Source organism: Arctopsyche grandis, chromosome 9 (genome assembly GCF_051622035.1).
Source record: "Arctopsyche grandis isolate Sample6627 chromosome 9, ASM5162203v2, whole genome shotgun sequence".
NCBI lineage: Eukaryota > Metazoa > Arthropoda > Insecta > Trichoptera > Hydropsychidae > Arctopsyche > Arctopsyche grandis.
This window is the reverse complement of record NC_135363.1, coordinates 10,716,564-10,734,871: the sequence shown is the minus strand read 5'-3', so window position 1 is coordinate 10,734,871 and position 18,308 is coordinate 10,716,564. Positions and strand designations below refer to the sequence as shown.

General features: G+C 33.2%; 1 protein-coding gene across 1 annotated transcript in view; it reads left to right on the top strand.

Annotated features, from left to right (window-relative positions):
* The window catches only part of Fbxl7 (F-box and leucine-rich repeat protein 7), an 82,523-nt gene extending 68,281 nt beyond the window's left edge, over positions 1-14,242 (top strand). The window contains exons 3-4 of the mRNA XM_077438752.1: positions 13,453-13,620; positions 13,707-14,242. Of these exons, the coding sequence (XP_077294878.1) occupies positions 13,453-13,620; positions 13,707-14,242 (704 nt within the window). The remainder of the gene's footprint in view (positions 1-13,452; positions 13,621-13,706) is intronic.
* Positions 14,243-18,308: the final 4,066 nt, after the last annotated feature.

Genomic DNA, 18,308 nt, shown 5'->3' with positions numbered 1-18,308 from the left:
GCTCTCGTCTATGAATATATTTAAAAAATTGGCCGTTCGTCAAATGTGACGGCTCGTTCGAATTTATTACGCCATTGTATTGAAATTCGTAATTGCTTCAAATTATCACTCGTTTAAATTGCGTGTAATACTCTTACACACAATATTTCCGCACTATCGTTAAAATACCTGGAATAATTTTTTCACGTCGAAATATTTATCATGCGATCCCGCCGATTGCATGAGGTTGTCTCATTTGATATGCAGCTCGAATTTCGACCGTGTAAAATTCAAATACACCCACCCACGAACGGTTTATAGAAATATGTATGTAGTCGTTTGCTAGGTTGAGAGCTCTTTTGGAACAGAATGCGTTTTCTTTATCTAAAATATGATTACATTTGGCTATGCACACTTCTATACACACTTTAACTTCCCATCCATGCTGCTTTATTCATTTGAATAACTATTATATTATATTTCAGTATCATATATATAATATACATATGTACATAATACAGTACAAGTTTTCACTGTGGCTCGTTCATAAACATACTAGTTTGCTCATACATTACATACATGCATTGTTTATAAGTGCTAACAGTCAAAAGCAATCTTCAAATAGACTCACCAGATGTCGCATAAAACTTTTAGCTGTCAAATCCTGTGAGATGTCAAAACGCCCAGTATTTAAAAAGGGAAAGCTTATGGAAACCACATTGAAACGTTGCCATAATCCCCTTTCCCGCTCATTTTTAAAATATTGCAAACCTATAGTAAACATACATACAAAGAAGATGATACAAACGATTGAAAATACTTATATTTATGCCTAATAGTTCGTACTTGAAAAAACTAGTTCAATTTGTCTTTTGTGTACACTATGACTATCCTGATTGGTTCGTCTAACAAACTAGTACATTCGTGAACGAACGAAATGTACCATTGGGCTGTAACATATAGTATTGTTACGTACGCCGTGGATTGAGCGAATTGTACTTAGACCAACGGATATCTGTTATCGGTTAACTAAATGCATGCACTTACTTCCAAAGATTATATCTGGACTCTAAGTGCATTTAGGCTAAACAATGACCGTTATTAGTTATTTCTCAGAATCGGTACGGGGAGACCCAATATCGTGGAAAATACATATCCGAATACGTGACTATACAACAGGTAAACAGATTAGGCGTCCTGAGAGATCTACCCTTTATAAGGCGGCACGTAGGCGATATCATGTCATTCTGGACTTAGCAGTGACACTGCGTGTATCTCCTGAATCATCAATAAATGCTGTGAAACGACTGTTGGCCTTTTACTTGGATCCTCCACCCACCCCTACGCAACAGTATGTATGTATAAATGCCTTCGGGGATTTGACGTTTGGCATATAATGAGTTCATATACAGCTTGTTTACTGTAATTGATGAGATATACTTATGTATATAATTCAAAAGAATAAAACAAGTATTTCAATTCCTAAAATATTAGACCTTTCCATAGATATTCTCAACATAATCGATAGTCATATAAAGTGAAAGCTCAACAAATCCAAATGTTTTAGACAAAGGTTTTAGACATAATTCCTATCAAATTATTCGTATATGCTTTCCAATCCATCTGTTTTTCTAATATTAGCACTGATTAAATTCTCTCCGTTTTTGGATATTTATATTAAAATTTGCAAATTTTATGAAACATTTTTTTTATGATTCTACTAAAAATTGGCATATTCAAATATCATTCGCTATGATCATCATTTTCATTACTTCCTATATGTATGTATGTACATATGTATGGCACATTCCAAAAAACAAAGAAAGCAAACCTTCATTGAATTATTTCATTTCATTATAAACTGTAAAAAGCTTCATCATATTGAATTATGAACGTTCAATATCATCTATACTACATTAATAACCGTAATGACACGAAGTTTTATTAACCAACGTAAAAGCAAAATATGGTAACAGAAAACAATACATTGCTCATTTGGGTTGGTCCTTTGTATTTGTAAAGCTCAATAAAAATTAAAACAGTCATTACTTCTGATGAAAATTGATAACACGAGAATGAAAATCGGCTTCAAAGAAAATCAGCAAACGGCACGTGTGGCGAGTGGACTGATCGATTATTCGATTAATCCACAACAGTTCAATAGGTTCGTTGCGTCACAGAGCCGTTGTTTGGTTCACTATATATTTACACATATATAAATATATAGCGGTGGTGAAAAAATCGTTGATATTTGCATATTGAGAGCCGGCAACAATAGCATTCCACAGTGTTTTATCTGATGTCGGCCGCGCCGTGTCGGAACCGGTTGCCGCCACTGCTACTCTAAAAAATAGCGTTTCGCCATAAATCAACGATTTGAAACTCACACTGGACCGCGATGCGTGTGCGAGATGAGATTTAGCCTCCACTGATCAGAATTTTCCAGGAAAATCCTGTGAAAATCTGATCCAATCCGCGCGACGCAACGTCTCACCGACTCATCTCACGCTAAACGCAATTCCAAACCCGTATTTTCAGACCATTAATGCAACCCTTGATGGTTCGGTCTTTCGTGTCATGTGAGGAGGACGTGCTTCTGCGTTCCTCCCGCTATTACTCGCTTAAACCCGGCTATTGCACGAAATTTAACTTAACCATCTAATCACTTATTTTACTAATTGCATCCTAGTATAATTTAAGTGTAAAAATAAACAGCAAATCGGTCGTAAAAAGCGGTTTTATATCAGTTATTTCGAAAAATTTTGTGCTAATTTTTGTGTCAAATCGGTGTCAAACGAGATACATCTCCCTACCTGAATACAAAAAAAGGGTCCTTCGCCAGCCAAGTCGGTCCCACAGAAGCAATAAATCTTCCACATAATTGCTTCCAGCCAAAAATCTTTAACGAACTTTACTTAATAGAATAATAGCAAACAGAAACGGTGTTTCCCAACTGTCTATCAGTTCTTTTTCATATTTAAATTATATTAAAGTAATTCGTGTAATTTTATATACTTTACTAAAGTTATTATTAAAATATTAAATTGCAAACCGCACTCACATATATAAATCCGTTGTCTCCAAAGAGGCGTCTCACGATAAAGATCTGTAAAAAAGTAGTATAACAATTGCTAATCTATTATTATCATAACTAACTACTTTCACTTACAAAGTAACCCTGTTAAATGGCATGTAATAACTCATAAGTGATCCAAGTGATACCTAGGATGACTATATGTCAAAGCTGACCACAGAGAAGAGTTTATGGCGGTAAGAACTCACTCCTTGAATGGAAATCTCTCTCAAGTACCGCCTTTTTCTCAACACATCTTGGATAAATGCAAGAAAAATAATATCCAAACCTCCAACAAGGTAAGAGTGACGATGGATGATAGCTTAGCTAATAGAAACCTGTATTTAGCCACGTACAATGTAAGAACGTTATCGAGTGAAGGAAGTGTGCTTGCATTAGAGAATGAACTAGAAAGTATCAAATGGGATTTAGTAGGACTTAGCGAAGTAAGACGAAAACAGGAAAACCAAATAATCCTAAAAAGTGGTAACTGTCTCTACTGGAGAGGGCTACCAAATGGTAGAATAGGAGGAGTAGGGTTTCTTATCAATAAGAGAATAGAAAGAAATATTATAGAAATAAACGACATATCGGAACGTATATGCTATGTAGTATTAAGAATCTCGAGCAGGTACACTTGTCAAATCTTCCAAGTGTACGCCCCCACATCTAGCCACCCAGACGAGGAAATAGAAGACTTCTACGAAAAACTACAGGGCGCATACGATAATAGCCGCCACCACTTTAAAATAATCATGGGCGACTTTAACGCAAAAATAGGACAAAAGGCAAACACAGAAAGAGCAGTAGGCAATTTTGGTACCGGCCAAAGAAACGACAGAGGCGATCGCCTCATAGAATTCGCAGAACACAACAGGCTCTTCATCACTAATTCATTTTTCAGGAAAAACACCAACAATAAGTGGACTTGGGAGAGTCCTAAAGGAGACAGAAACGAGATCGATTTCATCCTAACAAATGCCCTGCACTCCGTTAAAGACGTTAGTGTTTTAAGTAAAGTAGATATAGGCAGCGATCACAGATTAGTCCGTGCCAAGATGGCCATTAATATAAATTGCGAACGTAGGAAAATAATAAAAGGATGCAGTAACTCTCCAGATTTCGCTCAACTAAGGTCTAGGAAAAAGGAATTCGAACTCGAACTTGGAAATCGATACGGGAAATTAAACCCAGAAGCAGACATCGAGGAATTGAACACTGTAATTAGTTCGGTTCTAACCTCAACAGGTAAGAAATTAGGTGGTTTCAGGAAACAGATTAAATTAAGCAAAATTTCAGCGGAAACAAAAAACCTAATTAAGCATAAAAGGAATTTAGATAGGGATAATAATAAGCAAGAATACAATCTAGTAAATAAGGAAATTAAGAAGAGAATAGTCAGGGATGTCAGGGATTTTAACAGCAAGCTAATAGAAAATACCATTAAGAATAACCGTAGCCTGAAAAAGTGCAAACAGGATCTTTTCTTAGGCAAAAACCAAATGATCGCAATCAGATCAGAGAGCGGAGTAATAATTAGGAATAGAGAAGAAATCATAGACAGAGTTTACACGTTCTATGCAAAACTATACGAGAACGACAACGGCCAATTCCCCACTCTGGAATCGACACACGGCCAAAGGGTTCCTGCAGTATTGCCTAGCGAAGTAGAGGCCGCGCTAAAAACTGCAAAGAATGGTAAAACCCCAGGGGAAGATAATATTCCCATCGACTTACTAAAATGTGGCGGCCCCCCCCTAATTAATATCTTAGCTAGGCTTTTCAGCAAATGCATCCAGAACCAAGCTATACCAGAAGGATGGAATAACGCAACTATCATTTTAATACACAAAAAAGGCGACAAAAGCGATATCAAGAACTACCGACCCATTAGTCTACTTTCAGCGGTCTACAAGCTCTTCACGAAGGTTATTACAGAAAGGCTGAAGAATATCCTCGACGAGAACCAACCTATAGAGCAGGCAGGGTTTAGGGCAAATTTCAGCACAATGGACCACCTCCAAGTAGTTGGCGAACTAATCGAGCGCGCCAACGAATATCAACGGCCACTGTGCCTAGGTTTCGTCGATTATGAGAAAGCCTTCGATACAGTTAGTCATAATGCAGTACTTAACGCTCTAAAAACACAGGGAGTGCCGGAACCCTATGTGGGACTGTTAGCTACAATATATAAGAATGCCACAGCTTCAGTTAAAATTTTTTCAGGTACAGATAGATTTAGCATAGGAAAAGGAGTAAGACAAGGAGATACAATCTCGCCCAAGTTATTCAATGCGGTGCTTGAGGGAGTTTTCAGGAAATTGGATTGGGATACAGCCGGAGTAAGCATCAATGGTCGCTTTTTGAGTCACCTTCGGTTCGCAGACGATATAGTTTTAGTAGCTCGTGATTCAGCTGACCTACTTATCAGACTAACACAGCTGGACAGGGAAAGTAGAAAAGTAGGATTAAAAATTAACGTAGATAAGACTAAACTAATGTTCAATAGTTATTGCATGCCTGATAGCATCCCCTTAGATGATAAACCAGTAGAAGTAGTAAATAATTATTTATATTTAGGTCAAATAATTGACATGTCTGGTAGTAAAAATGAAGAGATAAAGAGACGTATGAAATTGGGGTGGAGTGCATTTGGACGGATGAATGCTGTTTTTAAATCAAAAATGCCACTCTGCCTGAAGAAAAGGATCTTTGATCAATGCGTTTTGCCAGTGATGACGTATGGATGTGAAACTTGGACACTGAACGCCAAGATGCAAAATAAAATCCAATGCACTCAAAGAAGTATGGAACGCTGTATGCTTGGCATAACGAGGAAAGACAGGAAGCGGAACACGTGGGTGAGAAATATGACAAGGGTAGTGGACATAGTGGATAGAGTGAAGAGATTGAAATGGCAATGGGCGGGTCACGTAGCTAGGAGGATGGACGAAAGGTGGACAAAAGAAGTGCTTGAATGGTACCCGAGAGAAGGCAAAAGAGTAAAAGGAAGACCGCAAGGAAGATGGGTGAACGAAATTAGGAAAATGTGCGGAATGAGATGGATGAGTGTTGCGCAAAACAGAGACGAGTGGAAGCGTGTTGGAGAGGCCTTCATCCAGCAGTGGATGGCGAATGGCTGTAAATGATGAATGCAACCCTTCAGACTATTTGTAGGTCATTCAATTGTATCTATTATAAGCGTAAATACTTTTTATTGTTACATGACGACTATGGCTTAGAATTGGAATGTGTTGTGATATTTTTTATATACGTAAAGCAAATCTATAAATAATTGTATTCAATCGGTAGTGCCTTATTAGTCAACGATCCAATTAGCATTAATCTGAATTTGATAGCTAGAATCAAATCAAAACATCAAACAAAATCGTTAATTTTCCGAATTTATATGAATGAAATTTTGACAAATTCCTTTATTGCATATCTACATCAAAAGTTTTATAATTTATTTTAAAATTATTTGATAAATTGATTCAAATATGATTTTTCCTTTTATTAAAAGTACCTACTAAATATATTTTTACCGCAATTATTACATAAAATATGTGAGTATTTGAAATCAATATCAATAATTTTTTTTCTCGATTCACTCTTTGTTTTAAAATTTTATGAATTCTTTCGAATAATTGGTGTTCGTTTTTTTTGCCAAGTCTGTATAGACAATTATCATATGTTTATTATAAAAAATAACAAGAAAGATAATTATGTATATTTGTAATTGAATTTTATCTGAAACAATGACAGGAAATGATAAAAGCAAAACAAGACTCAATAAATGAAACCTTGAATTAATTACTATTAATCCAGTCGTGAACGTTCTTTTACCTTTCATTTCAAACTGTTAGATGTGGATAAGAACTGAAATACACGAACATAATCAATCTTGACTTATCAATGCCTATTGAATCATAGCGTTTCGCATAATCAACAAAGTGAATCGAAAATCGAACCTTTTTAATCTTTTAATCCATATACGCGACTTTTAATGATCGCTAATAATTTTCATAGCGGAAAAATCAAACGAAATTTCATAATCGTACATAACCACTATTAAAAGTCGTTCGAATTACCCCGTAAAAGGATGTCGAATAAATAAATCCTAGTCAATTGACGGAAAAAATACGAGGCACTCGCCCCATTAAATTATAATAAAACGATCGCGGTCATAATTTTAACATTCGTAATAAATAGCGCTGATGTCTTAATTTTACATAGTTTGTACGCATTGAGATAATGTTTATGCGAAACGATTTCAATTCGTCGTTGCGAAATCGCTGCGAATTTTCCAACTGCATTCCGTTGCAACGATGGATGAGCTTTTTGCTCGCGGGTCAATGCAAAGTTCAACTACTAATCTTTACCTACAATATTATGGTTTACGCGTTAAATAATCGATTTAAATAAGTAAATTCAACGTCAAAGGTTACCCCAGGATCTAATGAATATTAAAGCACCGTGTTGTTTGTATAGCAGTTGTAACATTTATGGGTTGTAAATCAACTACGAAACAGCTAAAAGTTTATCAACAAAGATCGTGTGGAAAACGTGTATGAAAACTTTATCATTCTTTCTTTTTCAAAATATAGTAAGCTCAATATTGTATTTATATCACTATTTTTTCTTAGAAATTTTTAAACCTAACCTATCTCTAATAATTTGATCATAACTCAAATTTCAAAAGGCTTTTCAGTCTCCCCTCTCTAAACATTCTTGATTCAATCTGGTTAAGATGTAACCAACAGGATAGATCAATAGTTAGCATGTAATGCTTTCAATTGTGCACTCACGGGTTCTATCCCCAGTGTGTGCTGCTGGCCAGACCTTTGATATGTAACTCCAATATCGATCGTTTCCTATCAGAGTTTCCCAATTTATCTGATTTCATTGAAACGGTTCAAACACATTGTCATCCTCTCTCTAGCGGAAATTCGAGTTATTCAACATCTTAATTTTCGCTGATTTGTATAAATGCTGAAAATTTGTCCATAAATGTCTGTGGATGTTAATCGATGTTTGTATTCGCCTTACTTCTGTAATGTTTGACCATAGATGTATTGTTTAATGTAAAATATATAATTAATAATTATGTATCAAGTTGCTACACAAAGTCCAATGTACTCAAAGAAGTATGGAACATTGTATGCTTAGCATAACGAGGAAAGACAGGAAACGGAATACGTGGGTGAGAAGTATGACAAGAGTTGTGGATATAGTGAAGAGATTGAAATGGCAATGGGCGGGCCAAAGGGCTAGAAGAATGGACGAAATGTGGACAACAACAATGCTAGAATAGTACCTGAGAGAATTCAAAAGGGTAAAAGAAAGACCGCAGGGAAGATGGGTAGACGAAATTACGAAAATGTGTGGGATGAGATGGATGACAGTCGCACAAAACAGAGACGAGTGGAAACGTGTTGGAGAGGCTTTCATCCAGCAGTGGATGGCGAATGGCTGTAGATAATAATGATATATAATCAATAATTCTTAATCTGTATAGCACACTGTAAAGTCGCTTTGGAGCAATCTGTTGGACGAGTGTACATGATTGATTGAATTAAATTGAATTTTGGGACACTTTTTGGCAACTGCATGAGGTAGCACCTCTGACACCTCTGTGAGGGACAGTACATATAAAGTTAAACATAAAATTTTAGAGTTAAGTAATTAAGAATATATTTTTAAATAAGCTAAATAGCTAAAATTATATAAATAAATATCAAATAAAAATTAAAACTCGTTCGTGAGAAGTTAATTTTTTTCATATGAGTTGTACGCTGCATGAACGTTTACCCCCGGCAATCATTCAGCTCAATCTGCTCACGTACACAAATACAAGAACATTTTTTACAACTAATCAATCTGCGAACGAGCTTTGTGCTAATGATAATTTAACAAGACTAGTATCTGAGTCAATCTCATCTCTAGTATCGACGTACACATGTACGTATGTAAAACTGAAGCACATAAAGCTTACTGTCAATCTGCACATTCAAACCCAAGTGGGTGTAAACGGCACGACCATTTAGCGCGTCGACTACTAATTTGATCTATTGAAAGCTTATAAATGTGTCTTATAAGAATGAAAGTTGACAGGGGGGGGGGGGTTCTGATTATTTCCAAATCGCGAATGGTAATTGTGTCGTCCAAGTTGAGACGTCACTTTCACCGTTCAAGATAAGGAAGGAGTACGCAACGTTTCAATATCGGATCGGAATGTCGCGGTGCATATTGAGCGGCTGTCAGGGCAAGGCTTTTATTTACGAGCCTCGGACATGGAATGGTCTCATTGCTGTTGAATTTCTGTCGACAATGTCGGTGTGGGAGGCGTCGGCTGCCGGCGCCTAACGCCTGCCTACGAAGACAGCTTTTAATTGAGCCGACACAACAAGGTGTGTCTAATCGGCAGTTTCGTATTGGTAAAAGTCACCAACTTTGCTGGCGCCAATGGTGGTTGACGAGGTCGTGATATGGCTATAGTAATAAATGTGAAACATTCAATAAGCCTCAAAGCGCGCGCTATATATAAAGTTACGTACCAGCGCTGTGGAGTCGGAATTGTCATTGTAGGAAATTTTCCGAAGAGTCATTGTAGGAAAATGTTGAAGTCTGGGTCGTGTTTTTTTTAACGTTTCCACATCCCTGGTATGTACCGATCCACAGGATATAATATCTATTTATTTATTGAAAAATCAACGGATAACAAGGTTCTAGGACACTTACCCCCTGGACCAGTGGCGTAGCGAAGGGGGGGGGGGGGGTCTGGGGGGTCTAGACCCCCCCCTTGGCGGAGCACAGTCGGCGGCAAAATATCCCACAAATTATCACAAATCCATGACAGATTTTTAGGACATAAACATATACTTGAAAATTTCCAATGTTTGCTTCCCGATAGAAAAAACTCTCAACTATCAAGTGTTTTAAAAAATAAGATAAAGACTTTGTGGGAAATTTACAACCAAGATATATTTTGTGGACCTTGCATTCTAACTGGAGAGTTGGATATGTGGTGGCAATATATAAGTACTAGTGAAAATCGACCAAAAAATGTACTAGCTGCAATTGCAATTTGCAATCCTTCAATATTCCCCAATATTTACATACTTCTAAAAATTCTAGCAACACTTCCGGTGACAACAGCCACAAGTGAACGGAGCTTTTCCATACTACGATGACTAAAAACATATTTAAGAAATACGAAGTCGGAAAATCGACTAAATGGACTTGCTTTATTAAATATTCATAGGGATATAAATGTTAGTGCAGAAAAAATATTAGATATGTTTACAATAAAGACGCGAAGATTGGATCTGTGAATTTCGTACTTTTTTAAAGTATTCATTATTTTTATTTTATTTTAATTTTGTTCATACCATATTTTTATTACGTATTTACTTTATTTTTGTATGTTGTGATTTTATATTAATTATATAAATTATCTTGCCTTTTTTCCTGTCAAAACCCCCCCCTTGGCAAAATCCTGGCTACGCCACTGCCCTGGATACAAACACCCCGGACACATACACCCCGGACACATACACCCCGGACACATACACCCCGGACACATACACCCCGGACACATACACCCCGGACACATACACCCCGGACACATACACCCCGGACACATACACCCCGGACACATACCGCCGGTCAAAAACCCCCTGGACATTAACCCCCCGTGCAAAAAGCCCCCCTGCTAATCCCCCCCCCCGTCAAGGATAAAAATATTTTATTAAAATTGACAGTAATTGACAGTAATTTATTTCAGCCAGAAAAATACAGATATTAATAATACATATATCAGATTCTTTATAAATAATCAATAATAAAAAATCAGTAATCAATAATAATAATTTAAAATATACAAAACTCCAAAATCAATTGTATTTTAATCTCTTATTCTTTTCTCTATTTTACAAATTCCATCATAAAATATAATAATAATAATTTAACAATAATATATACAGTTGCCGGTCACTGAAAACGGAACCCCTTTCAAAAACACGAAAAAAGCATTTTACGCGTTTATTTGGATTTAAAGTCACGCCCAAATGATTTAAAATTATGGTTAATATCATTGGAGTCATTTTTGGGTTAATATGTATGTTAGAAAAATGTAATTGCTAACTGGTGACCAAAAGTCTTTTAAATTGATATTTATTCTATTTACAACTATAAATTGAAATTAAATAATGTATATAAATTGAAATTAAATATTGTATATAAATTGAAATTCAATATGCTCTACTGAACTTATTTTATTCTTATTTATTACTTTAATTTATTATTAATTATGTGTCCGGGGGGTTTACATGTCCGGATACCAGACAACAGATGTAGAAATGCATAAAAATTAAGAATAAATGTAAAAAAATAACATCTGAGCCTAATTATAGATTTTTACAAATTACATAAAATGGTACATAGAGACAAACAAATAAAAAAGAATAAGAACTAAATAATAACTAAATAGAACAGCAGATAACTAAACATTAAGTGATATAATATTGGATAAAGATTATATAATAGAAATAGAAATGGATCAATCAATCAAAACTCTCCTGATGGCAGTCCTGAATTTTATGCAAAGAAATACCGAATAGATCAACGCCATTCAGCTCCCCGTTAAACATACGATAAACACGCTGTCGATAGGAATATTTTAGGGAATTGGTTTTGAAAGGATTTAGTGAAAACAGTGCAACGTGTCTGTCTAGTGTACCTCACTGGGATCCTGAAACCAACCTTACTCAGTAAATCGGGACAATTGAGGAAACCATTTAGGAGCTTAAAAATGAATGTAGCATCAGTGAGTTTTTGCCTGACAGAAAGATTGTTAAAGGATAGGAGTTTTATAATATGTATATTATGTACATATATTATATACATATGTATGAATGTATGAAGTTGTTTCCCCGTTTGAGTATTTCGTTGTCTATATTGTATTGTACATAAGTGATAATTTTGGTTTTGTTTTCTTTGTATCGCCCGAAAAGTATTAATAAACTTTATTAAATATATAGAAACATATTATTAATTCAGACTTTTATGGCATGATAGTGATAAAATCTAGCATTGACATTTTAGCAAAAATGAAACTGGAAATATTTCATATGTCAAATTACTGGCAGTGATTAATAATATGGAAGTGTTTGTATGATTTAATATTAATTTGAAAAAACAAATGAAATCAGGTTTTACAGCTGATAAAGAAAAACTGAAAACTGTTATAAAAATATTTAGTTTAAATTACTTAATAAAAAAAATTTATGATAATTTTATTTACCTGAATAATTTATGTAAAATTAATTAACAAAACAATAACAAATCAATGAGTTTCAATTAAAATTAGAATTGATTTTACATAAACATATGTACATATATACCCATAACAATCTGATTTTTTATATTTTTTCACAGTTTTTGATTAATTGGAATCGATTTCTACAAATCTGCACTTAAAAAACACTCTAAAATAGATTTTTTTAAATATTTCAAGACTTAGTTTGTATTGCTATCATTTAGTTTTCAGCATGAATAGCTTGAAAAATTTTTCTTCAAGTGACATCTATCGAAAAATTGTACAAGCTTTTTTTAATTTTTAGTGACTATTATATTTGAATACCATTCCAATTAAAATTTGAAATCTAAACCTGATACGTGTTTATTTTAGTTGGCACACGCATTATTTTAATATTTTTATGAATTAAATCATATACATATTACTATTTATGTATTCTATTCTTTGTTGTAAAAAATATGTTTGTATTTATTTTTTTTACTTTCATAATAATATATGTATGTATAAAGAATGATTACTTCAAGAATTTCGAAATCGCCATAAACAATTATATTTACTGATAAAATTGAATAGTTTTGTTTCAATGGGAATTTCACACTGCCAAGATGATGAACAGTAGAAATGATAAGATAGACGGAAGACATTAGTCATCACATTCTTCCGTCATGTAAACTGCTTGAGTGCATATATCAAATGTCATGTTCATGTCTTATTGCACTATTCTTTGTTTTTGTGATTTAGTACTACAGGAGATAAAATCAATCTTTGCATACTTTCAATATACCTTGGAAACTGATGAATATTTTAACGTTCATTAATAACATTATACATATGACTTTTTTCATTACCATTTATAATGGTGAAATTACTATATAGTTTTGTTATTTATACTGACTCATATCGCCTCCTATTAAAATGTATTCCTTTAAATTGTAAATCTTATTGTAAAGTTTACAATATTGGGTATATCGGACACAAGTTTATCAACTTCAATTTTTTCATTAACTGAAATCAACTAAACTTAATAAAAATTTTGTCACTGTTGTAAATGTAAATTATAATTTTCTATTGTTGTTTCCAGGTTGCTCCCGTATAACAAGCATGAGCAACGATCCTCCTCGTCGACTGCTTTTACAGTATTTGGACCTCACCGACTGTGCTGCCATTGAAGATTTGGGACTGAAAGCCATTGTCAGAGCTTGTCCACAACTTGTGTATTTGTATCTTAGAAGATGTACTCAAATTACAGGTATGTAAATCTAAATTACATTTTTCAAAACATCGTCATAATCAATTGTAGCTAATTACTAATTTACATTTTTATTTTATTTCCAGATGATGGATTAAAATTTGTTCCATCCTTTTGTTCTGGTCTTCGAGAACTGAGTGTATCAGATTGTTCCAACATCACAGATTTCGGATTATACGAACTATCCAAACTCGGTGCAACTCTACGATATCTGTCGGTAGCAAAATGCGATCAAGTTAGCGACGCCGGACTTAAAGTCATAGCACGAAGGTGCTATAAATTACGTTATTTAAATGCACGAGGATGTGAAGCAGTCAGCGATGATGCCATCACAGTATTAGCCAGGTTTTGCCCGAGACTGAGAGCTTTGGATATCGGAAAGTGTGATGTTAGCGATGCCGGTTTGAGAGCTTTGGCAGAAAGTTGCCCTAATTTGAAGAAACTCAGTTTAAGGAATTGTGATTTAGTAACAGACAGAGGTGTTCAATGTGTCGCTTATTATTGCAGAGGTCTTCAACAACTAAACATTCAAGATTGTCAAATTTCATTAGAAGGATATAGAGCCGTTAAGAAATATTGTAAACGATGTGTTATTGAACACACTAACCCAGGATTTTATTAATTTATTTTATATACATACACAATTCAAGTGAATGATTATAATAAACAATCTTTATAATTTTTAAATTGAAAATGAAAGACAAAGACTATCTCATTTTTTTTTATATTTTTTTTATATTTGACTAAATTTTCATTTTTTTTTTTCATTCACTTTGTAATTTATTAATATTTATTTATTTATTTACATCTTCAAAAATCGAATTAACATTCACTTTTGCTATTATAAACCTTGCCACTAAACTAAAGTTTCTACTGACAATGAAAGTACAAATATTGATTATTTTGAATAAATTAAAATAATATTGTATATGTTAACTCAAATTAATATCAAACTGTAGCCAATTTATATATTTTACTCCTCTTGATGAAAAATCAATAATTTTTAATTAAAAAATCGTATTATCAAAATTTATACAGAATTTTATGTATAATATATTTAATTGAAGTTCCCCATAAAATTTTACTGTATAAAAAATATTATACAGTTGAAACTATATATTAATATAAGAAATTATTGTTTGCAATTTGAATAAATCCACTCATTATTTTAATCAAAAATTCGATAGAGCAAATCTAAAAATGTGACAAAGTAACTAGGTACTAATTTGTAACAATTGTAGAAATGTAATATGTAACTATTAAATCATCTAATTTTTAAATAATTTATTGCTAGCTTGCATAAACGCATATAAAATTAATATTGTAAAATGTACGAATATAAATTAGAAGTAAATGTAAATTATGTGCATAATATTTGTTATATTGTTTTGTTTATTTAAAATGTGATTTGCCATCTAATATTAAGCTTGTTTATTGTATTTAAATGAATATTTCAAATACAATTTTCCAAATTATTTCTTCATTTTTTATTTATGTATTTTTCAAATGCAATCAATTTTCAGACACTCAAAATCTGGATTCAATGTGGTAATAAAATCGGATATAAAATTATATACCAAGAATAAATTATTCTTTATCATTATGAAATTAATATAATATGATATATTTATTATCCGACACTGAAATATAATAATATCGGCAGCATACGGTGGAAAACTATGCATTATCAATAAATATGAACCATAAATGGGAGCAATCCGAAAATAAGGAAACGTGTTTTAATTAAGCATGACGCATAGACACTTCGATATACCTATAATATGGTAATTGATAAGCTTCATTAAAAGCGATAAGCTTTTATTTTTTATTATCACTTATGATTTATTAGTTGCGGGAATTCATTATATATTATATATAGTCATGTTTTTTCGTTGAAATTGATTTTTACTTCAGATCAAACAAAAAATAATCCCACAAAATTTTACAGAAGTTTGTTCAACGCGGAAAAGCAATTTTAATAAACCACTTTCGATGGAAAATCTTCCAAAGTAAGATTCAAATTAAATTCTTTCAAGGCTCCATTGTGTGAAAATTTTGTCGAACACTCTGATTTCCGGTTTACAAGTGACCCAGATATTTTTATTGAAGTCACAATAAAATTGAAGCTATTAGTATTATATGTATGTTTGTACTATCTACATAAATATCCTGTCTAACAAATTTATTTATGTTTGAAAAATATTCCCATAAAATAAGCTTTTCATCATTATTAGTATACAATTTGCAGAAATCTTATACGGGGCGTGAAACAGTCACCTATGATGTTATAATTTATTTTATTTATTGAATTTAACGACGTTTAACGCTAGCAAGCGTTTATGCAAAAGTTAAAGCAAATGTAAATACACAGAAGAACGTATATGAAATATCCGGTTTGATTGTGTGTGTGTGTACAAACATATCAATACGATCTGAATAAATACAAATGTAAATGGGAAACACTACTTTATTAACCAAACACAATAAATTAAAGATAAAAGTCGCGCTAACCGTGATAAAGAATCTTGGAATGTTTTTGAACGAGAAACATCGTATCTCGGTAATGGAATTTTCTCCGTCCTAGTTTAAGAAAGTTGCCTCAAGTACTTTCTATTGGCAAATCAGTACACAGGGAAAATTTCATTCAAAGCTATATCTGTGCATCCCCAGTGCATTTCCGCAATGAAATGAATTAATAGAAGTTCTTGAAGCAATTTTATACATTATATACACATACATAGGTATACGTATGCATACATTCCATACAGGTATTCATTCCATTACCAAATTCAAGAAATAAGCATGGTAAATAGTCAATTTTGCTTCTGAAACGCTCATTTATATTGAAAAATACATATAGAAGTACTAACACGTCAAACCATTTGTGTTATATAATTAAATCAATGAATAAGTACATATATCAAAAACACGCTATGAACAAATTGAAACAAAATGAGCAGAGAAAAGATTTACTTGACGCAATTTTCTCTCTCTCGTTAATGGAAATAAATTTGCACAGGAAAAAGCTTGAACACTACATCGGAATAATAATCAATACCTGTATAAAATATATACATATATAAAAATGTATGTAAAGGTATATTTTTCGCATTGCGTTCACATTCTATACGATTGTAAATACTAACATTAGTGGTTTCTAATCAATCAAAATTATTACAACAAACACATTCCACCAATAAGCTTTATTTAACGTAACAACGTAATTACTTATATGTGTATATATTCCGACAGTTGTTCATAGATCAAAGGGTAAACATGAAAGCTAAAGTTCTCCTCGCATTTCATTCGAAAGCAATCTTTGCGTCAAACGCAAACACTTGATAAAACGTCACACGAAACAGTCGTTCAAAATGAAAAAAATAATAACATTCGATCGCTTTCAAAGCGTGGTTGATCCATCAAATCTCATTTCAATATCGAAACGCGAAAATAGCTGCCCTGAAGATCTCACCTTTTACAATAATAGATGCTTGCGTTTAAATTTGGCCCAACGGTAATTGCTTTGTTTAGACGTGAATAGTCTGGAAAAGTTCACACCGTACCGAAAAGTAAACAAACTGATTTCAAATTAAACGGATCGCTTAATGTTATCAAACAAAACGTTGATTGCTGATTCTGCAAAAGTACTTAAAATACACGCAATTAAAACAAACAATATATGTATATTAAATAATAACAATATATGTATATTAAGTACCTTAAATAAACACAACTTTGACTGTATCAAATCTCACAGTGTGCTCGTTGAACCGTTCGCTTACCTATACATATGTATATACAACGTTGATACATTAAAAGTCTGATGCGCTCAAGGAAGTGTGGAACGCTGTATGCTCGGCATAACGAGGAGAGATAGGAAACGTAACACGTAGATGAGAAGTATGACAATGGTAGTGAATATAGTGGAGAGAGTGAAGAGATTGAAATTGCAACGGGTGGGTCACGTAGCTAGAAGAATTGACGAAAGGTTGATAAAAGAAGTGGTAGAATGGTACCCGAGAGAATCTAAAAGGGTGAAAAGAAGGCGGCAGGGAAGATGAGTAAACGAAGTTAGAAAAAAATGTGTGGGGTGAGATGGATGAGAGTTGCGCATAACAGAGACATGAATGGAAGCGTGTTGGAGAGGCCTTGAATAGCGAATGGCTGTAAATGATGATTATGTATAACGAAAGAATTAATGAGAACATACATACATATGTACTTATGAGTAGTTTTCAATTCAATGAAAAGACTACACTAAATATATTACATACATATTTACATACATTTATATTTATATAAAGATTTTTTTTGTTTGTTCGTTATGCAAATCTACAGTTTTCGATTTACCATCAATAAATTTGGTAACTCACATTTTACCAAGGCTGTGGAGTCGGAGTATTTCAAGTGGACTTGAGTCAGGAATCGGAGTCGTGAAAAATCAACCGACTCTGACCCCTCTTTACTATTTTCTTTATTACGGTATGTGTCAACTAGTCTCCAATTTTATTAAAGTAAATCTACTAATATATGTAACGATTTATTTGTAAAAATCATGAATTTAAATTATGTACATTATAAACAAAATCGTTGAATTGCACACATTTTGATGTATTTTAATTTTTTTATAATTTGAATATCGCTATTACTTAAATTACAAATTAATAACAATTTTATACGTTGGCAAG